This window comes from Salminus brasiliensis, chromosome 19 (genome assembly GCF_030463535.1).
Source record: "Salminus brasiliensis chromosome 19, fSalBra1.hap2, whole genome shotgun sequence".
NCBI lineage: Eukaryota > Metazoa > Chordata > Actinopteri > Characiformes > Bryconidae > Salminus > Salminus brasiliensis.
In genome coordinates this window covers 5,504,327-5,531,234 of record NC_132896.1, presented here as the reverse complement: position 1 = coordinate 5,531,234, position 26,908 = coordinate 5,504,327, and the positions used below count along the sequence as shown (strand labels likewise).

The following is a 26,908-nucleotide window of genomic DNA, read 5'->3' as shown; positions in this document are numbered from 1 at the left end:
CATATCATATTAGATTTCCTTGCCGGACTTCTCTGACTGGCTCTGCGCTCTACAGTTTGGAGATCCCCTTCAAACCCAAGCCCACATTCCCATCCAGCCCTCATTGTGCACCGGTCATCTCTGGACGCGTTGAATTACGCACAGTGACGATGTAGTGATAGGCCAAATTTATGAGTCTCGCTTTGGGCCCATGTCACTCACTGACAGCTGGAAGCTGAACTGAAGAGAGGAGGAAGCCAGCAGCCAGTTAGCTGTGGAGGCGGTGCTGTGGCGAGGCAAAACGAGACTCATGAGGCGAGCAGCATACCGAGTCCAACTGAGACATGCGTACTTGTCGTGCTGAGGGTCTCCTCGTGTTTCAGTCCCCGCTACACCAAGGGACAATGTGCCATAACGCTTAGAGAGATACACAGACACAGTCACAGACACAGAGTGCCATGCCTTGGGTAAGCAGATGTAAACATAGGCTGTCTATATAGAGCAGGGGAAGCCAAGAACCGTCAGCTGGAAAGCCTGAACAGGTGGCGCGTCTCAGGACATACGCGTCAAAGCAGGCAGACTAACAGCTTGCCCCTTTTCTTAATCTCCTGCTGACGGAAGCTTTTCGGACCCCTCTTCGGCCGTGCTCACCAGATCCTCGTCAGTTGGGAAGTTGCTGTCCTGCGGAGGTGTTCTTCTGAGGTTCTTCTGAGGACCTCCTTCACATTCCGCTTCGACTTCGGATGCTGTCGAGGATGCGTCTGCTCCAACTGTCCACTTGGACTTCGTAGTGGTGGACGTCTCTCTCCGTTGTCTTGTCCAGTCCACGTGTTTCGAGAGTCAGAAGAAGAAGAGTCAGAAGAGAGGAGGCATGTTTCCCGAAATCAACACCAAGGTAACGTTACTGGCATTAGACTGCTTTAAAGGCACGAGGCATCACAGATCAGATTTATTCATTAATCAATAATCTTTAAAACATCTCGTCGTGGTTGGGTTTAGTCAGGTAGGAATGACACTTGAGTGGACGGGAACATTGTAAGAGAGAGAGAGTGTGTGTGTGTGTGGGGGGGGGGGGGCATTACAAGGCTATGGCTATTTCAGTGGGGCTCTTTTTAGACTCTTTATTGCTGAGGATGCTGTTGGAGGGCACAAACTGCTGGATTCTGCCAGCTAGAGTCCTCATTTGTACCTGAATCAAACTCAGTGAAACCACTGTGGTAAAGGCTGGAGTTGGAGTGAAGTCCAGTGTGCACGGACGCGTGTCTGCTGTGGACAGTATTTGAATAGTTTTTGTCCTGCGGTGTTCAGTGTCTTGTGTTTTCCTGTGGTGTAATATTATTAACGTCTGTCATTTTGTCATGCTGTGAATTGTCTGTATTTACCACTTTCTGTTCAGTAGTGTTCAGCGGTTATTTTGCCCTGTGGTGTTCATCATCTATCATTAAATATTTATTAACATTTCAATATTACTATCCTTTGGTGCAAAGCCTCTGTCAGTTTGTTCAGTAGTGTTCAGTGGCTATCGTCGTCTATGGTCCTGTGATGTCTATCATCTAGTATTCAATAAAGTCTGTTCAGTAGTGTTTAGAAATGATCAGTTTTGGTGTTGTTCTGTCCTTTTGTCCATGGTGTTCAGCGTCTATCCTTTTCTCCCATGGTGTTCAGCGTCTATCCTTTTCTCCCATGGTGTTCAGCATCTATCATTTTCTCCCATGGTGTTCAGCATCTCTCATTTTCTCCCATGGTGTTCAGCGTCTGTCCTTTTCTCCCATGGTGTTCAGCGTCTGTCATTTTCTTTTATGGTGTTCAGCGTCTATCATTTTCTCCCATGGTGTTCAGCGTCCATGGTTCTCCCATGGTGTTCAGCGTCTATCATTTTCTCCCATGGTGTTCAGCGTCTATCATTTTCTCCCATGGTGTTCAGCGTCTATCATTTTCTCCCATGGTGTTCAGCGTCTATCATTTTCTCCCATGGTGTTCAGCGTCTGTCATTTTCTTTTATGGTGTTCAGCGTCTATCATTTTCTCCCATGGTGTTCAGCGTCCATGGTTCTCCCATGGTGTTCAGCGTCTATCATTTTCTCCCATGGTGTTCAGCGTCTATCATTTTCTCCCATGGTGTTCAGCGTCTATCATTTTCTCCCATGGTGTTCAGCGTCTATCATTTTCTCCCATGGTGTTCAGCGTCTGTCATTTTCTTTTATGGTGTTCAGCGTCTATCATTTTCTCCCATGGTGTTCAGCGTCTATCATTTTCTCCCATGGTGTTCAGCGTCTGTCATTTTCTTTTATGGTGTTCAGCATCTACCATTTTCTCCCATGGTGTTCAGCATCTCTCATTTTCTCCCATGGTGTTCAGCGTCTATCATTTTCTCCACTGGTGTTCAGCATCACTCATTGTCTCCCATGGTGTTCAGCGTCCATCATTTTCTCCCATGGTGTTCAGCGTCCATCATATTCTCCCATGGTGTTCAGCATCTCTCATTTTCTCCCATGGTGTTCAGCATCTCTCATTTTCTTCTATGGTGTTCAGCGTCTATCATTTTCTTCTATGGTGTTCAGCGTCTATCATTTTCTTCTATGGTGTTCAGCGTCCATGGTTCTCCCATGATGTTCAGCGTCCATGGTTCTCCCATGGTGTTCAGCATCTCTCATTTTCTTCTATGGTGTTCAGCGTCTATCATTTTCTTCTATGGTGTTCAGCGTCCATGGTTCTCCCATGGTGTTCAGCGTCCATGGTTCTCCCATGGTGTTCAGCATCTCTCATTTTCTTCTATGGTGTTCAGCGTCTATCATTTTCTTCTATGGTGTTCAGCGTCCATGGTTCTCCCATGGTGTTCAGCGTCCATGGTTCTCCCATGGTGTTCAGCATCTCTCATTTTCTCCCATGGTGTTCAGCATCTCTCATTTTCTCCCATGGTGTTTAGCATCTCATTTTCTCCCATGGTGTTCAGCATCTCTCATTTTCTCCCATGGTGTTCATTGTCCATCATATTCTCCCATGGTGTTCAGCATCTACACATTTTTTAAAATATTTGTAAAAAAAAAAAAAAATTTAATTTAAATTGTTTATTGTTTATTTTAGATTAGTTTATTTTGTATAGTGTACTTATGTTAATAGGCTCACATTTTATATTCATTTTTTTATAGTTATACAAAATAATCCAATGTAATCAAATCTTGATATTTGAGATTTTATGATGCACTGAATCAGTTACTACAGAATTGGAATCAAATGAAATTGAATCATTTTGAGTTCAGAAATATAAACTTTTAGTATTTATCATTTAATTTAAAAATGTAAACTCAAGAAGTTGTGTCCATCTGATTAAACCACTTAATAATAATTTAATAATATCCATTTTTATTGTACTGAACCCGCGGTACAGTTGTTAAGGACAGTTACCTGTGTCCGAATCTCAGTCTGTGTTCTTGTCTGTACTTGTGTTCCTGTGTTCTTGTGAAACGTCATCAGTTTCAGCCCAAGAAAAAGCTCACATCTAGCCAAGTACCGCCCGAACGCCCGCATGTGTTCTTAATCCGCCCGTGTTATCAAGGACGCATCAGGGCGTGACTTGTGTGGACTTGGCACAGCCAGATATCCCAGAATCAATTTCGCACCAAACTGCTGTTCCAATTTCACAAATTACCGTACAGCACCCTCCCGTCCTTGGGTCGAGTCAGACTTGCCAAGTCAGCACTACCAAGTACACCAGTCTGAGTTTGGCATACTCTGTATTGAGACTCCCCCTTAGCCTGCTGCCGTTCCTTGAAAGCAGCATTATGTGAGAAAGGGTATTTCCCGCTCTTGGGCTCCCCCTACAGCTGGAGAGTGTAATTCACTTGTACTCCACTGCAGTAAATACAAATCGTGCTTTGGGCGCACTACCTCATGAACAGCTGTACACATGCATTTCTGGACAAGCTAAACAGAGATACAGAAGCAGCAGCTGAAGGTAGAGAAGCATGAAGTGGACTAAGCCGGTAGAGTAATACTACAGGATTTTACACTAATATGTACTCGGGTTATGCAGCGTTACTCGCCACTCTCCCTATTACAGTCAGTGGAGCATCACTATGATTCTGAAGCTGTGTGTAGCACATATGAACACAAACATCCTTTACTTTGTGTCTGCATTATTGGTAAGCAACCCTTATTGGAAGGCCGAGTTCAGTGACCTTCAGTGCCAGGCTATGAAATTCAGCCAGGTCTCCTCTGTCCATGGGCTGTTAAAGAGATGCCTTACGTACATTAAAGTCTCTGCTCCTCGGTATAGTGCGTTTTTCAGTGTAGTATGCCAATTATGCACAGCTAAGTAGCTTAGAACACTTCACTAGCTGGGATAAAAGGTACCTCCTGCACTTTACACACTGACCCACATAGCAACTTCAGCACTGAGGTAAAGTGAGTGTGCAGAAAAGCAGCGCCAGTGTTAATATTTGAATGTGTTTTGAGTCTCTGGCTCACGTTCCACAGCTGACCCGACACCACCTGAATATCTGCTCTCGCCTCGCCGAATGGACCTATTCTGTCTCTGCTCTGTTAAAATGAAAAGCTGGATCAACTATAAATACGCTTCCATTTATCACGTTAAAATTAGACGTGATCAAATCAAGGGCGCATTTTAAAGGGCCAGTACCCTGCTTTTTGTCCAGTATTGTATTGATGGGGGTTGTTTTTGTGGTCATTTTTACATGACCATTTCCCAGCCTAGCTCCCAGCTCGCTAAACTGACTGTTCCCTTTTAGGTGACTGGAACTGGCTTGAATGAGCGGTGCTAAACTGCTGTGGGAATGAGTTGATATTCTGTTACATCATGAAAATGTTTGTAGACACCCCTTCTAATGAATGCATTCAGCTCCTTTTAGTTGCACACATTGACACAGATGTGCAAATGCACATACATATTTTGTCTAGTTGTAGCTTGGAGCATGATGTCAACCCAGTGTTGGATTTTGACAGATATGTGAATTTGATTTCCAGTTAAATTAACATCTGTCTAATGTTGGAGCTTAATGTCAACCCAATGTTGGACTTTGACGGATATGTGAATTTGATTTCTGATTAAATTAACATCTGTCTAATGTTGGAGCTTAATGTCAACTCGATGTTGAATTTTGACAGATATGTGAATTTGATTTCTAATTAAATTAACATCTGTCTAATGTTGGAGCTTAATGTCAACTCGATGTTGAATTTTGACGGATATGTGAATTTGATTTCTGATTAAATTAACATCTGTCTAATGTTGGAGCTTAATGTCAACTCGATGTTGAATTTTGACGGATATGTGAATTTGATTTCTGATTAAATTAACATCTGTCTAATGTTGGAGCTTAATGTCAACACAATGTTGGATTTTGACGGATATGTGAATTTGATTTCTGATTAAATTAACATCTGTCTAATGTTGGAGCTTAATGTCAACACAATGTTGGATTTTGACGGATATGTGAATTTGATTTCTGATTAAATTAAAATTTGTCTAATGTTGGAGCTTAATGTCAACTCGATGTTGAATTTTGACAGATATGTGAATTTGATTTCTAATTAAATTAACATCTGTCTAATGTTGGAGCTTAATGTCAACCCAATGTTGGATTTTGACGGATATGTGAATTTGATTTCCAATTAAATTAACGTCTGTCTAATGTTGGAGATGGGTGTCAAACCAATGTTGGATTTTGACGGATATGTGACTTTGACTTTCAGTGAAATCTAATGTTTGTCTAAGTTTGGACATTGGTGTCAACCAAATGTTGGACTTTGACGGACACGTGACTGTGATTTCCAATGAAATTCAATATCTGTCTAACGTTGGAGCTTAATGTCAACCCAGTGTTGGATTTTGATGGATATGTGACTTTGATTTCCAACCAAAATGTAACGTTTGGTAAAGTTGTGTTTTGTCATCAAACCTGATTTTCATTTTCAACTTAAATTCAACGTCTGTCCCATATTGTAGTCCAACGTACCTGCTGGGATGGGCCCTCAGATTTTCCTTACCTTTCACACATATCCTATCATGACCTCTTCCCAAAGCCTCGTGTTTGAATGAATCCCAGCATCTCTCTCCAGCTTACCCCCCTTTGGAGCAGACATCAGTCCGAGCCAAATTCCATTTCCATGTTTCAAAACATGTACATAAGCGCATGGATTAAGGGTGCAAAAACCACTTAAGTCCTGCGGCATGTGTGGATTGGATCACCTCATTGTGTGTCTCCTGATAAGCTTGTCCACTTAAAAAAACGAACTGCTGGGCATATGTCTGGGCGAGTGTCTGTATCCTCCCTTTGTGACCCCTTTTTTTTAAGCAGTCAGGTCAACTCTTAGGCTAACTGTCAAGCCTTTAATGAGCTAGGACAGGTCTATAAGAGCATACACCACTAAACACTATGCAGGGTTGTGGCCACCCAGGTTTGGGCATTGACAGATTGTGTGAGCCAGGGCAGCGCCCAGCTGGACTGGACCTTTTAGCCAGTCCATATGTTGTCTGTCATCACTATAGACACGCTGTCCACATGATTAAGACAAACGCAAGGCTGTTTCGTCAGCTCAGCATGTGCCAAAGTCCAGCACCGTGACCAATCAGAGGAGCGGCAGCCCCTTTGATACCCCTGATCCCTCAGCTTACTGACAGCAAATGAGGCCTTGCTAAGAGAGTACAGATGGAGCTGTTGAGGGGTGCTTTCTATAGGAGATTCCCATTTGAAAACGTGCATTGCTTGCTGCACTCCAGCTTCACTGTAAAGCTGGATTCTCAGCTGTACTCGGGTGCAGGACACAGACAGGCTTGCCTGACTTGAGATGGAGTTTGCGTCACTAATAGAGTTCAGTGTAAACAAATACATTGACTTGGTGCTGATGACTGTAGGCTGTAGGTCTCTTTCTCCTCTCTAAACCATGATGCATTATTAATCAGCCCTATAATAGAAAAGTAGGGTGTTAATTACAACGTAACTGCTTGACAGTGAATGACCAACAAGCAGGGCTAAATTTGAATGGGGTGCATGGGAATGCTACTCCCCAGGTCCCAAAAAAAAAATGTTGGATCTGTCTGGAACCAAAATTGGTTCTTCTATGCCACTGAACTCTTTGTAGCAGTGTAAACCTCAAATATGCACTCCTAAAAATAAAGGTGGTTCAAATGGTTCTCAAATGGTTGAGTGATGCCATAGAAGAGCCTCTTTTGTTTCCAGAACCATGGTTTTAATAGAGTACAGTTCTAAAGAATATTTACATGCTGTAAAGGTTCATTACCAATTCCGAGGTTCTTCACACTCACACATCTCCAAAAGTGGTTCTTCTACGGCATCACATCAAAGAACCTTTTGAACCACCTTTATTTTTAAGAGTGCATATTTGAGGTGTACACTGCTTTCTTAGATATAAAGGTGCTACAAAGGGTTCTTTGAGGAATGCCACAGAACGCCATCATTTTTGCTTCTATAAAGAACCGTTTTTGTTAAGGAGATATGTCTGTGAAGAACCTTTAAAGAAGTAGATGTAGTAGGTAGTAGGTCCATCACCATTTTCCAGGCTCTTCACACACATGTCTCTTCATGAATTCAAATTTCAAGTTTTGAATGGATATAGAACCAATTTTCTTTCCGTATAGAACCATTACTGTAAATAATATATGTGAAGAACCTTTAAAGGTTTAAGGGTGTGGATGCAATGGTTCTTCATTATTTTCAAGGTTCTGCACACTCGCATCTCTTTTACAAAAAGTATTTTGAGTGATGCCATACAAGAACCATGATTGGTTCCATGAAGAACCATCTTTGTAAAGAAGTGGATTCAAAGCTTCCATAAAAATGCAGTTTATGGAACCTAAAATTGTTCTTCTGTGGCATTGCTGAAAGAACCATTAGAAGCACCTTAACCCTGGTTTATACTACACTCTTAAACATAAAGGTGCTACAAAGCCACACAAGAACCATTGCCACATGAACCATTTTTGGTTCCTTCAAGAACCATTTTTATTAAGGGATGTGAGTGTGGAGAACTTGTAAAGTGTAAAGAACCTTTAAACTTTAAAAAAAAAACACATCAAACACATCCTTTTATTAAAAATGGCTCTTTAAGGAACAAAAAATGGTTCCTGCAAAATGTTAAACCTCCCTCTCTTCCCAGTCATTAGAACCAACACCCCCCTTGCAATCTTTCACAGTGTGCCCACTCCCCACAGGTCTGTATTGAACCCTGCAATTACACCCTGAAAGTGTCCGTATCTATGTTATAGCCCTTCGAAGCAGAGCTGTGTAAATATAGCAGGTTCATTACGCAGAGAGACCTTGATGACTCACACACAGTGTTGAATAATGCTGTGTGAATTCCAAGCCGAGCCCTAAATTCCCTAGGTGTTCAGACAGCGTCCCACGCTGCCGGCCTTCCTTTAAGAGCTGACGAAGGCCGTGGGCAGTGCAAACATGCCCACTCATCTACGCCAGTCAGTACATTTCTCTCTCTGTTCGCTTTCACAGGCAGCCAGACCGGAGGCTTTCCCTCACCCACAGAGGTCGCAGGCCGAGAGCACACGCCTGGGAACCAACCACACCTATTCGCAGGTACGCAGGTTCGCCAGGTTGAATACAGTCTGACTTACTGACTCAAACAGAATTATACTTCCTCTGGTGGAACACACTGTGAGGCCTCCTGGATCCGACATTGGTTATAACATTATAATGAACAGTATTAAACATGTTATAGCACCTCAATTTGGATCTCCAATTACCCGACCCTTACATATTCTCCCCCTGTCACATGCAATGCTCCCGACACTGGGAGGGTGAACACCAATACACACCTCCTCCAACACTTACTTGGCCAGCCACTGCTTCTTTTTCTGAACTGCCGCTGAGGCAATGTCATCCGGCAACCAGCACGCTCAGAGGAAAGCACCGTTAACCAAGGTCTGATGCGTCGGCCAGAATTGCATTGGAGTGATGTAAGAAGAAGGTGCCGTCTACCCAACCTGGAGAGAGCAAGGCCAATTGTGCTCTTCAGGGCCTGGGCTACTGATGGCTATCAGCATGACCGGGATTCGATCTAGCGATCCTCCAGTCATAGTGACAGCGGCTTATTCTGCTGGACCACTCCGACACCCTATAAATATTTCTAAAATGATGCAATTGAGAGTAAATCTTCCTGGATCATCATTAAAATATCATGTATTTCTGTACAGTTACAAATGCAGTAAAATAACAAATAATAAAATGTTGATATTTTTATTTTAGTGCAGCAGTTTAGCATCACCTAACCACTCTCCTCGTCTCTGGAGTTCAGTAAATACATCAGCATATATTGGTTTCAAACTTTGGTAAATATCTAAAGCAATTAAGCAATATATTCCGATATGAATCTGATGTCACTGTGAATCCCTATCACACGTCCAATACTTCCAATATCTCCATGACTCCATGAAGAAGTGAAGAAGAAGGTCTTCTATCTCTAATATCAGTGGGGTGAATGTGTTTTGTGGTACATGCTAGCTACTAACTAGCTTCTAGACCCACCTTTTAGCCTATGTCCAGTAGAAGTGAATTAAAATTTTGATATATTGAAGTATCACAATTTTTAATTAATCATTTTTATGCAGAGATTGGTGTCTGATAGTGCTTCATTTAGTGTTGTGTTTGAACCCTGACAATATGCATACAGTATATAGTCCTGCTTACAGTATTCCAATATTTCTCAAAATTATACTGATTAATTACCCCTGTGTCATTATGTGTATGCCTATTGTCCAGTCAGTGTACAAGCAAATGCTGCACAAGCAAACTGTACAACATTGCTTAGAAAACTGTACATATTTAATACTGCACTTGACATTGTGTCTCCTTCAAAAGGGTCTTTACCTTCTGTGATGGTTAACTAATTGCCCTCCTCATGGACAAACTGTAATGACCCAAGCACTGGCCATCTGATCCACATTTCAGCCACTCTGAGGTGCAGCAATTACGTAGAGCCTCTTAATGTCAGAATCCATTGACCTGATTGTGGTTTAGACTCCCAGCTGGAGTACCTGCACGGCTCAGACGCCTCTTGTTTATGGCCTGGCTACTGTATTCAGCCGCCCGCGTGGTTCCGCAGGTGCCTCTGCACTAAATTTAGCTTCTGTCTCTATGCATCATAATCAAGTTGGCAGATACTGCAGCAGCCCTGGAACACATGAGATTAAATATCACGTCTATCTATAGATGAGGTTGCTCCTTTTTCAGCCCAGAAATTTGCCGAGCCCCGAGCTTGAATCTTCAAGTCAGGGCGGAAAAAAACCCTGCCCACCGCTAACAGACCTCTTCCACCCATGTTTAGGTTTTTAGAGGTCAGGGGTTTTGCTGTATCTGTAACTCTTTAGGAAAATTAGAGCAAGTTTAGCCCAAAAGAAGCGATTATCATAATATGCGCACATTTTAGGTGCACGTCAGTTTCATACCTGTTGACCTTAGCGCTAAGCTAAAAAACAAGTGTTTCCGATAGAGAATTAGCACTAACGCTACAGTTTAGCTCAAGGCTTATTTTCAAGACCTTTGTCATGAAAACTGCTGAGTAGAATGTATTAGACTCATCAAAACTAGCTACATTACAACAGTATTAAACCTTATGCCTTATATGTATTTACGCCTCCAAATATAACAGGCCTGGAAAGCAGGTCAGTACAGAGAGAAGGCCGAAGTCTTTATCTCACTCTCTGACAATGTGAAAAATGGCAGCCCCTGTCAGACCACTTTTTTGTTCCCTTCTCACTCTCCATGCCTTGAAATTCCATCCTCTACCCAGGGGGTAGGTCACTAGGGCCGCTGACCGCTCAGCTTAGCGGGTGGGAGGGTGTATGTTTATCAGAAGTGGTTTTCAAAGTGACAAAGTTTACATCAAATCCATGTGGATGAATTTAAAACAGGGTTTTTGGACGATATATATATTAGATATTATATCATCCCACACATAACTGAGATAAACTAAATTACTGTCATTTTAAGGCAATCTTATGCCACTGATATACTGATAATATACTAGCATAATAATACAGTTACACCCTTTTAAAAAAGGTAACTTTTCATTCATTTAATTCATACAAATATTCAGACATTGAATTGGAACATTAAACAATATTTAAATATATAAATTAAATATATAAATTAAATAACGCCACTGGTTTTAAATGAAGTCGACATGCAGGCTCATTCAGGTTATTTGGGCTCTCCTCACAAAAAAAAAACACAAAGTGCACTGTCGATTAAAGTCATGTCCATAAATCAATCAACCATAACATTAAAACCACCTGCCTAATATTGTGCAGGTCCCCTGTATGCTACTGAAACAGATCTGACCATTCGAAGGTCTCTGAAGGTGTCCTGTGGTGAAGTGGTGAAGCAATGGAAGCAATGAGAGCTGTGGGCACCCATGACCCTGTCGCCAATTTTACCAGTTGTCCTTCCTTGGAGCACTTTTGGTGGGTACTCACCACTGCATTCCAGAAAACCTCACAAGACCGGCCTGATTTGTTTTGGAGACTTTCTGACCCAGTCCTCTAGACATCACAGTGGCTCAGATCCTTATGCTAATTTATCCACCCCTTGACAGAAGCCATTGGAACCAGGTCATCAGTGTTATTCTCTTCACCTGCCAGTGGTTTTAATGTTATGGCTGAATAGTGTATATTTGTGTATCTTATATGAAATAAATTGATACTATATCAATTTAATATATCAGTTAAAAAGATAATAAGATTAATTAGATAATATATCAGTTATCGCGGCAGGCCTACCTGCGATCAGTTTGGACAGGGAGCTCATGATGCTTCTGAGTAGCTCTTGAACTTATGTTGGACCTCAAATCTGAAAAATGATATAATCCTCTTGACTAGCAACGGATCTACTGTTGTCATCTTTTTGAAGCTGATCTACCATTGCGCTCCATCTTTTACAGAAGTGTGGCACAGAGACTGGCACCTTACCCCAGCTCGACCCTCCAGTCAAACAAGTGGTGGTGCCCAATGGCAAACTCCTCCACCAATCAGATGGCATCTTACCCAACATTGTCAAACAGCTGGTACAGAATGTCCAGCAAAGTCAGGTGAGCAAACAGCCCTTCTCCACTCTCCAGAGTGAAAACCTCTATCTTCACAGGAGACACTATATTGACAAAAGTATTGGGACACCTGCTCACTCATTATTTCATCCAAAATCAAGGCTATTAAAAAAGAGTTGATCCTGCTGAAGAACATTTTCTATTAGATTTTGGAGGAGCATTGCTGTGAGGATTTGATTGCATTCAGTGACAAAACACTTTAGCGAGGTCAGGATATTGGATAATCACCACCCACCTCACCCCCAACTCCTCAACTCATTCAAAAACATATTGTAGGGAGCATCATTTATCATTCCAGAGAACACAGTTCTTCCACTGCTCCACAGCTCAGTGCCAGGGCTTTAGCTGAATTCATTCATTAGAAGGGGTGTCCATAAACATTTGGACATAGAGCTGTACTTCTAATGTACTCTGATGTTTTGAAGTCATGTTGGACTATTTCTATTCGTCCATAAGCCTTGAAATGTTCATACAATGTTAAGAGCAACTTAAAGGGTTTATTTCTTTGACCTTTTGACCTTCACTAACCTGCAGGAGGAGAGGGAGAGGGAAAGAGAACGGCAGAGACCTCAGTTCCCTGCTCGTTTTGGCTCCTCGGTGGACAACATCTCGGAGTCTTTGACCAGAAGTATCATCAACAAGTTTGAGAAGATCAGGACATATGAGGGACAGAGGCTGCCCATGTCTCCAACAGGTCAGTGCTGCACTGGTGGATGCACTGGTTTGTTACTGGTTTTGTAAAGAAATGGAGATGATTGGAACTCTAAAGGAGTCAGCGGTCAAGTTCCTTAGACTTTTGCAGCTTATTATATTCCAGTCAGAAAATGTAGATTCAGTGTAGATTCTGGGCTCAGGGTAGCTCAGTAGACTAAGATGGTGACACAGTGGCCCACGAGTACGAATCCTGGGCCATACTGCATACTCGCCATCAGCAGCCGGAGCCTTAGAGAGCACATGCTCTCTCTGGGTGGGTAGATGGCGCTGATGTATCAGAGCTGGGGATCCGATGCTTTCCTCTAAGCCTAAGTATGTTGCCTCATTGGCGGCAGGTCGAAAAGCGACGGTGACCGAATTCACATGTATCGGAGGAGGCATGTGCTTGTCCTCACTCTTCTAGTGAACTGCAAGTAATAGGGGAGCCTTGGTAAGTGGGTGGGTTAAATGCTAAAATTGCTCTGCTTAAATTGGAGAGAAAATTGGGTTAAAAAAAAGAAATACAGTTTATTCAGCTGCAATTTGACAGTGTTAGGTGGAACACTGACAGGTTTGTCTTACTGGGGTTCATCTCTTCAGGAGAGCCTGGTTTGATGTAAGTCCAATAAGTAAAATGAAGACAAGCAAAAAGAATCTCTCTTTGGAAAGTCTTTGCTTTGCTCATTTCCATTTTCACTTGAAATGTATTTACACAGCTTGTAGCAGCACGTACCATGGTAAAGCATTAGTAATTAAAACATATACAAATGAGCTCTTGAGCCTGGAAAAGCTGACAAGTCTTCAGGAGAAACTGGCCGACCTAAATTTCCATCTGCTCTCCTCCATCCCTGCTAACAGCTGCGCTGAAGCACTTTCAGAGCCAGCTCACGGAGTACGAGCAGGAGGAGATTATGGACTACTCTGAGATCTGGTATCTGGGCTTAGATACCAAGAAGATCGAGGGCTGCCAGGGATCTCCGCAGAATTTGGGCTATGATGATGAGCATGGCAGCTACCTCAAGGTAACATCAGACAGTGTTAAAGAGGGGGTATGTGCCCATTCAGAATGTACTGAAAGGTGTGGGGTTAAATTAATGTCACATGAAGAAAAGTAAGATACTCATTTGCTTAATGGTTATACACCTGATGCATCCAAAGCGTTTCGTAAGCTATTTTGGGAGTGTCTTGCTGTTTTTTTTTTTTTTAACAACATATAGTGTTCCTCAAGGCTGGGTCATGGGGGGTGTGATGGGTTTCTAGGCATATCCTCTTTATATAGTTTTCGGTGGATGAAGAAACGAAGCTGAGATTAACTTCTCTCTCCAGTAAAACAAATAAGTAGAAGAACTTGGCACCTGGAATTAAGTACCTCTTAAGGTTCTTTGTAGAACCTTTAGGAAAAAAGGTTCCCTGAAGGTTCCTTAGAGCACCGTATGAGGTTTCTCCACAAGTTTCTCAAGGATCTTATACTTTTAACAGTGTAGGACCTTCATCCATTGCCTAGTTTTGTGTTTATGGCCTATTTAATAGGTCAGAGACAGTGAAGCTCATCTGCTCATTGCTGCATCTGGACAAGCCCTGGATGGGCACTCAGAAAACAGGCGTATTCACTGACTGACATACTGACCTCATACTCAACCTCACGAGAAACAGGGAAATTGCATTACAGCATGAGGCCGGCTAATCTCCTGCCAGTCCCTCATATGAACTCTGCCTGCCCTGTCCTCTGTGAATGCCCTGTCCCAAACAGAGCCTTTTTTTCCAGTGTGCTCTTTGCATTATTTAAAAGTTTGGACCCACTGTCCCCAGTACACTCACCAGCACACATGTTTGTCCCCCAGAGCAATAATCCAGACAGCGTAACATAACTCTGGAGGAGGTTCATCTCAGGCCTGAAATAATAAATGGGCCATTTATAATAAATGTTGAGCGAGAGAGAAGGACAAATAAGGAATGGGGGGAATATTCAGTTCATTTGTCTGTCTCACTTTTACCCATCTTTCCTCATGGTGACATGTTAAGTAGTCCTGCCAGATGGCGATTGAAATAGCTGTGCTTTGGCTATCCATAGCCGAGATATGACTCTCCTTCCAAATATGATCTGTGTGCAGGTCCTTCACGACCACATTGCCTATCGCTATGAGGTTCTGGAGGTGATTGGAAAAGGATCCTTTGGGCAGGTCCTCAAATGTCTGGATCACAAGACCAACGAAATGGTGGCCATCAAGATCATTCGCAACAAGAAAAGGTATTCGTAATGTCTTTTTTTTTTTTTTTTACTCCGGCGTCCTTCCTCCTGTAGATGTGTAGATGCAGTCATGTGCAAAAGTTTGTTCCCTCTGGTCAAATTGCAAATTTTGTTGATTATCTAAGTGAAAATAAGTACACTTTTTATTATTTGATAAAGATAATATGTTGATAAAAGAATAAATATATTAAATATATAAATAAATTAAATTAAGCAAAGTAACAATAATATTGCATTAAATGGGCATATCTATAGAAGATTTGTATTTACGTCCACTTAGAAATCTACAAAACATGTAATTTTTGCATAGTACAAAACACAAAGCACCACTGACAGGCATGAGTGCAAGAATCTGAGACACTTTGACAAGAACCTGGGTCAAAACATCTCCAAAACACCAGGCAGGTCTTGTGGGGTGGTTCCGGTATGCAGTGGTCAGTCCCTACTAACAGTGGTCCAAGAAAGGACAACTGGTGAACCGGAGACAGGGTCACAAGGGGGACTAATGCACTAAGGCACTAATGTTATGGCTGATCTTGGCAAGTCAAATCAACTTAAATGTCTAAAATTCTATGATTTCTCGTTATGATATTATTGCAAGAATGTACAACTGTAATACAATCGATACTTTAACTTAAACAGCTTCTATAGAAATCTAGAAATAAGTGAAATATTCTTAAATAAGATATTTATACCATATTTATATACGTTTAAGGTGATATCACGTAACAAGATGGTGTAATAACTAAAAATCAAAAACTAAATAAGTCATTTATGAGTTTTAAATGAGACTTTAAATTCCCAGGTATTGAACTTTTTCAGGAACTTGAGGAATGGGAGCCTGGACTAGCTGGCAGCTCCAAGGCATATAAGGGGTTTAATTATGTGCAAACTGTTCCATCATCACAGCATGTTGCTTAAAGTCTAGAAAATGTTTAGTTCAGCAAAAAAAAATCTAATGTGCAGATTTTCCCAGATTCCAGATGTAGCAAATGTAGCCAAGAGACACATGGGCTTAGTTTCCTGGACGAGCCTGGACTAAGTTTTCCTCCCAGTGGAAAATCTCCATTCAGAATCCTGTGTAGTCCAAAACTAGGATTAATCCCTGTCTGGAAAATGCACCCTTCATGTCGGACATTTTCTTGTTTAGTTCTGAATTGTGAGGCTACAACATACACTGTATGTCCACATATTTGTGGACACCCCTTCTAATGAATGCATTTTACTACTTTAGGTTACACCCATAGCTGACACAGTTGTGCACAGCTTGTCTAGTTGCTGTAGAGAAGTACTGCCAATCTAATAGGGCAGATAAACATGAACCTATTGACACCATGCTGCCTAGTGCCAGGCGTGGGCTAGAGGGGTATAAAGCCCCCCAGCATTGAGCTGTGGAGCAGTGGAAGAACTGTGATCTCTGGAATGATGCTTGGTGGAGCTGGGGATGGTGGTGGGGTGGTGATCATTCAGCATCCTGACCTCACTAACGCACTTGACACTGAATGCAATCAAATCCTCACAGCAATGCTCCTCCTCCAAAATCCAATAGAAAGCCTTCTTCTCTGGACAGTAGAGAAAGTTACTCCAACAAAAGCAGGATAGTCTTTTTAATACCCTTGATTTCAAAAGAAATAATGAATAAGCAGGTGTCCCAATACTTTTGTCCATACAGTGTAGCTAAAACAGCAGAGTGTGTGTGTGTGATGTTTGTGACATACACTGCGAGAAACTCGATCCCTTTAACAGCTTGACATGGTTTGATGATTTAGGCACGCAGTTTACACAGTGCTGATTGGTGGAGTATTAGCGTCCATCACTTGTTAGCTACATTAGCCTCGTAGCTTCACTACAAAGCAAAAAAGAAGCACACTTCAGACACCTGCGTTCCTTGGCTGATCAGTTATATGTGCACATCTCCTTCCTGAACCTTCCCTTAGTTTTATCCTTTCGCTTGAGTTAGTCAGAATCTCACCACCTGATCTGTACGTGACTGGGTCATGGGTCACTGTGAAACCCCGAGAGGTGTTAAAAGGCATCTGCCAATATCACCTTACCCGTCCTCGCTCAAGTGATCCACTCTTCAGCCCGAGTCGCACCCCCTTTGATTGATGCAGATGCCATCAGGTTTACAGCCTTTCAATAATGCAGAAAACAAAACGAGAGCTTAGTGGCGAGGGCCTGCCCTGGCCTCACCAGCGGGTTTCAGCCTGAAGCTCTGGGCTTGGTCTTCAGGTGGGCGCAGTTCACAAGATAGTCTCCTGAATTATAGTACTAAAAATAGTGCATGTAATATTTCAGTTTAGTCACAGTTATTGCCAACGATAACATTAACATATTTTAATTTTATAGGAATTTAATTTAATGAAGCGAAATTGCAATTTAAGTACATTTGTATGACATAAAATAGCATAAAACAAATGGGGAAAATGTCAAAAAAGCAAATGTACATGGAATGTCTGATGTCTGTCTACCTAATTCAATTATTGTGTATCTAATAATGATGTAATTACAATTAGTTTAATATGTAATTAATTAAAAATGTAATATGTCATTACTAATCATTTACATCAGATGTAAAACTATAACTGTAATGGTTAGTAATGATAGTAATTAGACGGTAACTAGATCTAAGGGTTGGTAATGAAGTTAGCTAATAGCATTAGCTAATTATCATTAATATTTATTAATGTATAATATTAAATAATATTTATTTATTTAATATTTATTAATTTGTTAAGTCCAGAGATGGACAAAATGCATAAATCCCATACTTAAAGTAATATACACAATATGCCTGATAAATGATCTTCCCAAAGTCTAATAAAGGCCCTCTGTATTTCACCAGTATTGCTCTCCCCTAGAAATGGAGTCCTAAAAGTGGGCGTGCTTATATCAGCATACCCCTGACCAATCACAGGGCTAACATAGCTGACATGAGAGTGGCTGCCCTGCGACCGCCTCTCCACTTTACCATGGGACTGTGGGTGGGTGCCAGCTGCCTACTGGAAAAATCAATGTTTAGGAGGTGGAGCTAAGTGAATGGTGCAGTATCATTGGTTTCGTACATTGTATTCCACGCCTTGTGCATGTGGACAAAAGTATTGGGACACCTGCTCATTCATAAGAAAGCGTTTCTCCTGCTTTTGTTGGAGTAATTGTATCTACTGTATCTAAAGATTTTAATAGATTGCTGAGCATTGCTGTGAGGATTTGATTGCGTTCAGTGAGAAGAAGTGAGTTAGTGAGGTCGGGATGTCATCCCAAAAGGACTCGATGAAGCTCCACCATCCATCATTCCAGAGAACACAGTTCCTCCACTGCTCCACAGCTCAATGCTGGGGGGCTTTATACCCCTCTAGCCCACGCCTGGCATTAGACATGGTGCCAATAGGTTAATGTGTATCCGCTCCAGAGAGTCCTATTCCTATGAAAACCGGAACGTTAATGGACACTGCCTGTTTGCTGTGTGGTCTGCAGGTTCCATCAGCAGGCTCTGGTAGAGCTGAAGATTCTGGATGCAGTGCGGAGGAGAGACCGTGACAACTGCCACAACGTCATCCACATGAAGGAGTATTTCTACTTCCGCAACCACCTCTGCATCTCCTTCGAGCTGCTGGGGTGAGGAACACACTGCTGTAGACTGTAAGAATAGCTGCACTGGCTCAAAACATGTATAGCAATGCAGAGTCAGTGGGGCCTCCGCGGTAATGGAGTCAGCCAATTATCCCGGCTTTTACAGTAATCCTGAGAGGCTGCGAGACGCCACACTGCAGACAGAGTGGGAGTCAGCGCCTGAGCGTGGACGAGTGCATTTAGTATTTGATCTGCTAACACAAAAGTAGCACACCCGCTGAGAAATAGAGGTGCCAAATGGGTGCTTTGGAGTGATGCCATAGGAGAGGCACTTTTGGGGGTGTGAGAGTGAGAAGAGCCTTTTTAAGAACCTAATGTAAAGGGGGCGATTGCTGTAATGGTGCAAATGTATATGCAAGTAAACAGTGAATTCGCACCTCTGAGGAGACTAATTCACCATATACACCTAGACATAGAGAAACGTGTGTGTGCTTGACTTTGATTTGACCGGGACCACTGAGGACCACCTTCACAAGTTCTAACTCCAGGGGCCTGGTGTTATGGGGTTCACTCCTCTCTCTGATTACTATGTGTGTCACCTATATCTCTCTGTGTCTATGAGGGTTTCCTCAGAGGAGTACTCCAGTTTCTTCCCACCCCACAAAAACACATATGCCAGGAAGCCACCCCTCAAACAGGACACACGTACATGCATTTCTGGACTTCTGAGAGATCGAGAACCAGCACTGAAGGAGGATTTTACACTAATATGACTCGGGTTACACAGTGATATGCAAGAGCTAAACCAATGCCGGCCTGCAGTAGCAACAATACAGAAGCTGTTCTTCATATTTTGGGTCAATGGAACATCACAATGATTTTAAAGCTGTTATTTGAAGATCAAAATGTTACATACTGCTGCTTTAATCTCAGTTTTCATGGACTGAACATTTCTCTCTGGCTGTGAAGCTCTTGAGACAGAGCGTTCCCTGTTCCCTGGGGAGCCTGACCAGTTTTGACACACACACTCACACTCCAGGTGTGAAGTGAGAGTCCAGCCAGAGCAGAGGGGCCTCAGCAGCTATTGGGTAAAGTGATCGATTAGTGCTCATCGTGAGAAACTGCTGCAGCCTCAGGCGGGCGGGCTGACCTTTAGGAGGCCGTGAGATGCTTGCCACCCTGGTCTCAAGTTACTGTCACCAAATCCTTTACTTAATGCCTTGATTAGGTCCCTATCTCTTTCCTCGCCTGCTCACGGTGTGAAGGCTCCAGTTACTCTGAGCTCTGTGGATGCTGTTCACAGCTGCTGTCACTTGCCCCCTCGCTGCCAAAGATAACTCCACGACCACTGCTCTCAAAGGACTCTTTATCATAGTGCTCAGCAATTAACACAGCCTTTAGAGGGATTTCACTTTTATCGATCAAAGTGCTAAAGACTGCGCTCAGCTGAGCAGGTCTGCGAGGGACTAATCAGGTGAGGCCCTGAGTGTGAAAGAGTTGGAGCTGAGCTTTAGTTTAAAACTACTCCCCTCCTGCCCTCTAGAGGTGGAAGGATGTAGTGCACTGCACAGGTGGAGTACAATGAGGAAAGACTTCCTTTGATTTACTGATTATTTATGTCATTTTTGGCATCTCTCTCGTCTTAATTTCCAGAGCAAACCTGTATGAGCTGATCAAGAAGAACAACTTCCAAGGCTTCAGTCTGGCCCTGATCCGACGCTTCGCCCACTCTCTGCTCAAGTGCCTCCAGATGCTGCACAGGGAAAAGATCATCCACTGCGACCTCAAACCGGTACACTTTCTCCACTTTACTCAGTGTAGTTAATGAGCAGCAGGAAGAGCATGGAGAGCAGGTGTTTATAGCCTGATCATCCTCATTCTGCAGCGCCATCTGCAGGAGCCTGAAGTTACTACCACCTTAAACACAAAAGGTGGCTCATTTTTGTCCAGGAAGCTTATGACATAATTAAATATTAATTCATGTATCTGTATCATTCATTGCCACTCATTACATTAACGTACATTAACAGCATTGGTCCACAATTCTTATATCAGTGATTCCCCTCCCTGTTAAAATGATGGGGCTAGAAATGGTTCTTTGAGAGAGGCTTAGATTAACCATTTTGAGATCCATTAAGCACCTTTAAATTAGTGAAGAACCTTTGAATCTATAAAAGGTTCTTCACACATATTTCTTTTTTATGGCATCATTCAAATAACCCTTGGTATCACCTTATTTTTGAGAGTGTAATAGGAGTGAATGTTTGATTTATTGAACAATATAGAAGGTATTAATATAGAAAATGATAAAACCGGCCTTTATAAGAAACAGTAAAAGCTCAGTCTTCTTGTGTGGTTTTAAAAGGACTGTTTTTAACATCTGTTTGTATCTGGTGTTGTGCTTTAAAGGAGAACATTCTGCTGTCCCAGCGAGGGCAGGGGAATATCAAGGTGGTCGACTTCGGGTCAAGCTGCTATGAGCAGCAAAGAGGTAAGCTTTCCCTCTCTCTCTCTCTGTCTTTCTAGGCCTCTTTTTTTTTTTAAATGGGTCCCTCCCCAATCAAACACAACGTCTGAAGACATGATTGAAAAGGATTTGTCTGCAGTCTGTGACTACGGACTTCAGCACCCCCTGGTGGCCCTAACAGCACTATGGATGTTCTAGTTCCTCAGTCTCTCTAATTTCTGTTTTGATTTCATGTGGATTAAACCAAGGATGTGCGAAAGCTTATGACTGTTAGAATTTCATTTACTCAGTCTCTCTCTCTCTCTCTCTCTCTCTCTCTCTCTCTCTCTCTCTCTCGCTCTCCCTCTTCCTCTCTCTACTTGTAGTGTACACATACATCCAGAGCCGTTTCTACCGCTCTCCAGAAGTGATCTTGGGCCACCCGTACAGCATGGCCATAGACATGTGGAGCCTGGGCTGCATCCTGGCTGAGCTCTACACGGGCTACCCACTGTTCCCTGGAGAGAGCGAGGTAGAGCAGATTGCCTGTATCATGGAGGTCAGTACAGCTGGTAGTCATTCACTCACGATTCAGTGACATTCTAATAGGTTCAAAGTTAAAGCAGTTTTTAAAACTAACAAATCAATATTAGTCTATATTAGAAAATTAATATAATCTATAATCAGTAAAAGTGCTGATTATTTACTGAATATTTACTGATTACTATATATATACTTAGATACACTGCATTTAGAAGTGTAATTATGGTTGTGCAAGATAAAGTAATGTTATCTGATTTATATTATTTTTATTTCTTGTTTTATTTTTTGTTTTTTTAACCAGCAAGAAATTATGAAATCATATTTACACAAACACAATTACCGTTATTTTACGTATGTTTAGCAATGACAACTATGGCTACACAACATTGAAAAAAAAATGCAATATGTTTTTTCTGTGATTTATATTGAAATACTAAAATGTATTTTAAAAAATCTAATTTTGACCAGATTTCACCAGAATGAGTAAAGTAATCAATATTGGGCCGATATAATCTGCCTCTGGTAGATCTGTCACAGAAAATGGGAACAGTGCAGATTTTCCTCTTGTATCAAGTAGCAAAAAAGTGTAGCATGAAATGTTTGATATAATTTGTAAAATCTTGTGATTGATATATTTTGTAAAATTTGTGAAATCCTGTGATGTAACTACTGCACATGCGCACATTGCCAGTGGCGATGCTGAAGCGATATATTGTGCAGTCCTAACCATGCCTGTGATAGCGCAAATGAACCGAAATGAGCTGTAAATATGTGATGATGAGTACAGCTTGTCATAACGTTTTCAAGATATCAACACCATTCCAACTCCAGATTGTCCGTGTCAACCAGATTGTTCATAGCAACCACATCAAATACAATAGCAAACACCCTAGCAACCACCTGGAATACCATAGCAACCACATGGCTTAAAAAATTACACATCCCAGCTACTGCCTGGATGTGGAGCCACATAAGCTGTGCAATCGTTCACTTTTTTGTTTTAGGAAATGCACTTTTTATAGTTTATAATAATAATAATAATAATAATAATGATAATAATAATGTTCATTAAATGCAGAATTAGTTCAGAATGAGGTTGTTTAATCCAGTGTTGTTTAATCTGTGTGTAGGTGCTGGGCATGCCTCCAAACGACTTTGTTCAGACAGCATCCAGAAGAAGGCTATTTTTTGGTAGGTTTTTTCTGACTGGACATCATTACAGTAAACACACTATGTTGCAATGGGCCATTGTCCCCAATTAAGAGTCATATATTTCCATTAATCTGATGGCGGTGTGCCCTGTTCTTTACACAGATTCAAAAGGAAACCCGCGGAACATCACTAACAGCAAGGGGAAGAAACGCAGACCCAACTCAAAGGAACTTGCCAGTGTACTGAAGACCAACGATCCTCTGTTTTTGGACTTCATAAGGCGCTGCCTTGTGTATGTATCACCAAGCTTGGGTCTAAGATGTGTTTGCACTGTGTTTGAGTGAATGAGTTCGACTGTGTCAATCCAACTCCTCAATCCTAAAATGAGTTGTGCTTTGTTCGTGCGGCAGGTGGGACCCAACGAAGCGCATGACTCCGGACGAGGCCATGCAGCATGAGTGGATCCACGAGGGCCGCCTCACCAGGCTCCGCCCTAAAACACGACCAATTAGAAAACCTGGAGACAGTGACAACAACTACGAGTACACTTACCGCAGATCGAGCACCAACAGGACTGGTAAGAGTTCATGCTGTTGTTTTCAGGTTGTACTGTCCATATACAATGTATTAAATGTCTGTATTTAGTGAATAAATTATTTTCACTTTACCAAACTGAGGTGGACCAAAATTGACTTGATCATGCATAAATCTAAGGCTGGCCTGAAAAACAGTTCAGTTCTGCAGTTCAGAATATGACCACTAGGGAGCAACAGTATCAGCATCAGTGAGTCTCCCAGTGATAGTGCAAATGAACTAAAATGAGTGGTCTATGCTATCATGCCCATGTATGGGTAGACCAACTGGGTTCCACGTTGGCCTTGAATATGGATCCCCACCAGGGTCAATGATTGGACCAGGAGTGGTTACATGTGGACCCCTTAAGGGTTGTACACTGAATACGGGGTCTGGATAGGACCTGTGAGAGATTTAGGCCCACAATGGGGCCCATTTGGAAAACTTAACTGGGTCCCCGTAAAAATGCATGTACAAACTCACTCAGAGTCCATGCCCTCCGGGAACCCACCTAGCCCATGTTTTACCCATGTGAGCCCCACAGGAGCATGCTGGCTGGCCAGATTGTGCGTATCAACCAGATTGTTCATAGCAACCACCTGACATACCATAGGAAAGACTCTAGCAACCACCTTGATTGTGTCGTTAATTGCTGGAGAAAAAAATACCAGTGTAACGAACAAATACTGAGGAATTCAGATTATTCAGGCCAGAAATACATATGTATGTATGAATGAATTAATGAAGGTTCCTTTTCTCACCGCTAACCGATACTAAACATGGTAACTCACTGCTGAGTTGATTTAGGAGTGTTTAACTGTGCAGGCCTCAGGCCATTAGCTGGGCATCCCTATTTAAAGTCCATGTGTTTTTTTGCACCACAGTGGAGAAGTCTGGCTCAGAGGACAGACTGAAAAGGCAGAACACGGTCAAAGACGGCAAGGTAGAGACAGCAGAACGCCTGCGGCCCATTGGAGCGTCTGCTGAGGAGGAGACCTGCGAAGGAGTGGGCACGAATGCGTCCAGTAAAGACAGCAGAGACAGCAAACCAGAAAGCAACCAGTACAGCACGACTGACAGCGGAGAGCGCTCTGTTGAGATCATCATTAAACCTCAGTCTCAGTCCCAGTCAAGCACAGACTCAGAGGGACAGGAGAACCACTGTCTGCCCCCCATCATTTAACAAGCTGAAAGAGGGCATGGCGTTACACAGTCCAGGCTTTGGGCACTAAGTCAGGACTACCTTGGCTGGTGGCACTAATGGAGCCTGACGGTGTGTTTGAGCAATGCAGGTTTCGTGGGAAATTCGTAAATTAGTGACATTAAGTCTAAATGCATGAAATCTGCATTACTTAAACTCTGGATTTACTGTGTTTGCAAGGTCACAGGGTTAAAGGAAGGGTTTGGCAACAAATCTAATTTACACAATTTTCCTCTTTTTTCAGATCAGTCAAGACAGGTTTGCAGTCTAAATGTTGCTTCTGTAGTTAATTTCTATTACTACACTATATAAACACATGTTGGTGGACACTCCTTCTAATGAATGCATTCAGCTTCTATTAAGTTGCATCCATTGCTGACACAAATGCACACAGCTTGTCTAGTCCCTGTAGAGAAGAAGTACTGCCCATAGAATAGGACTCTCTGGAGCAGATAAACATCATGAACCGCTTATCACCATGCTGTCTAATGCCAGACGTGGGCTAGAGGGGTATAAAGCCTCCCAGTGGTGCTCCATCCAATAATTTTGGGATGAGTTGGGAAGTTGGGGATGATGAGGTTGGGTGGTGATCATCCAACATCCTGACCTTGCCAACACTATTGCCACTGAACGCAGTCAGATCCTCACAGCAATGCTCTTCCAGAATCTAGTAGAAAATCTTCTTCCCTGGACAGTAGAGAGTGTCTGTTTGTAACACCCTTGACTTCTAGCGTTAACAACATTGGCCTCATAGCTCCAGTTTAAAACAAAAAAAATGTAGACACCAAGCAGGTCTTGACTGATAAACAACACCTTCGTGAAAATTTCCTTGAGGAACTTTTGGAGGTTCTTCCGTTGGAAACTGTGGAGGAACCTCCTAAGAATTTTTGAGGAACCTTCAAGGTACCTTTTTCTTCTAAAAGCCTTTTCTTGAAGGATCCTCAAAGCACTTTAGGACGTTCCTTAAGGATCGTATACTTTTTACAGGCTATGGTGTAAGCAGAAAATTGTGTAAATGAGATATTTGTTTTATTGAAACATTAATTTATTGTCACTTTTTAGCACCTGTTCCTTTTCCACTATTGACTTGTATGTTTTTTTCCTCATATTTCTTTATAGTACAGAATAAATGCTGTAAAACCAGTGCTGCACACCTTGGGTCAGTTTCCCAAAGCCAGATTAAGAGTAGTCATGGACTAAAAAGTATTCCCAGTGGTGTTTCACCACCGGCCCTGCAATTTAGCCCAAGGTTAGGCCTAATCCATGTCTGGGAAACCGGCCCTATATGTATGAACTTTGTCATATAGGGTTCCTCAGCTCTAGAGAAGCACATTGCAAAGCAATTTGGTGCTTGATATACTTTACATAACAGGTGTACCTGCACTGAAGGTAGCTGTTTTAACTTATGGATCCTCATTGAGCTTGAGAACAAATGCAGTAGCCCTTCCCTAATACACAGTATTATACTCTCACAGGTCCTGCAGTCCTCATACAGAAGTAGCCATACTCTAAATGATTTTACAAAACTTTACACTTCTTTTAATAGAGTTTAAGGTGAAAACCAAAGCAACTGTAATGTGCAATATTTCTGCATGGATTAAAACAGTGTTTATATGTTTTGTTACCATTTTTTTTATTATTTTAGGTTTAGTTTTGCTGTAAGATGGACATCAATACTAACCAGGGTAGTGCAATGAGTCGAGCCAAAGAGATTTTTGTTTTGTGGTCATTAAAGATGATTTTGGTCATTGGGTGTTGCTTTGGACTAGATGGACTTTAGGTTTAGGTTCATGTTCAGTAATCATACCATTGATGAGGTGAATCGGATGTCTTCACACAGGGAAATACTGCCTAGAACTGGATCTGGGCACATCTGCTCTACAGAGACAATATAATGTACTATTTGATCTGAATGTAACCATATTGCTCATGTTGCTTGATGATGTTTATACAGAAATGATGAACTGTACTGATATTGGTGGAGAGGAGGAGGGATATTGTAATGTGTGAGAGATGCTTATGACATAATGTGTGTGAAATAATGAAGGTTGTGACTCTGATAACGAGGAATAGTCGTGCACTGACAGTGTGCAGTGTGTACAATGTATTGTTTAGTTTAGTACTGAATACTGAATACTAGTACTTTGATACTAATATGTCAACTTATGGATTTTATGTGTTCCTGTATATACAATTCGTACATTTTTGCCATGCACTAGAAGTGTATGCCATCAGGTGATGTAAAATTAGACAAGGTTTTACTTGTTCATGTATTGTTAATGTATTAATGAATGAAAGACGAGGTTTTTACAACCAGAACTTCAGCGTCTCTTTCACTTCCTGTTGATATTTGTAGCATCAGAGGCGATCGCTGGACAACCGTGTGTGTTTTCTTCTTAATGTCTGTA

At 42.0% G+C, this 26,908-nt stretch overlaps 1 protein-coding gene across 2 annotated transcripts; it reads left to right on the top strand.

The window, feature by feature from the left end:
* The first annotated feature begins 281 nt into the window (after window positions 1-281).
* dyrk4 (dual-specificity tyrosine-(Y)-phosphorylation regulated kinase 4) lies at window positions 282-26,908 on the top strand. Of its 2 annotated transcripts, XM_072663210.1 has the most exons (14): window positions 282-874; window positions 8,465-8,548; window positions 11,910-12,056; window positions 12,606-12,765; window positions 13,623-13,786; window positions 14,876-15,012; window positions 18,490-18,630; window positions 20,239-20,377; window positions 20,995-21,076; window positions 21,418-21,590; window positions 22,705-22,765; window positions 22,889-23,018; window positions 23,137-23,303; window positions 24,184-26,908. In XM_072663210.1, the coding sequence occupies exons 1-14, from the start codon at window positions 851-853 to the stop codon at window positions 24,480-24,482; spliced, it is 1,908 nt and encodes a 635-aa protein (XP_072519311.1). In that variant the 5' UTR covers window positions 282-850; the 3' UTR covers window positions 24,483-26,908. The 2 variants fall into 2 exon arrangements, with proteins under 2 accessions (XP_072519311.1, XP_072519312.1); XM_072663211.1 differs by lacking the exon at window positions 18,490-18,630.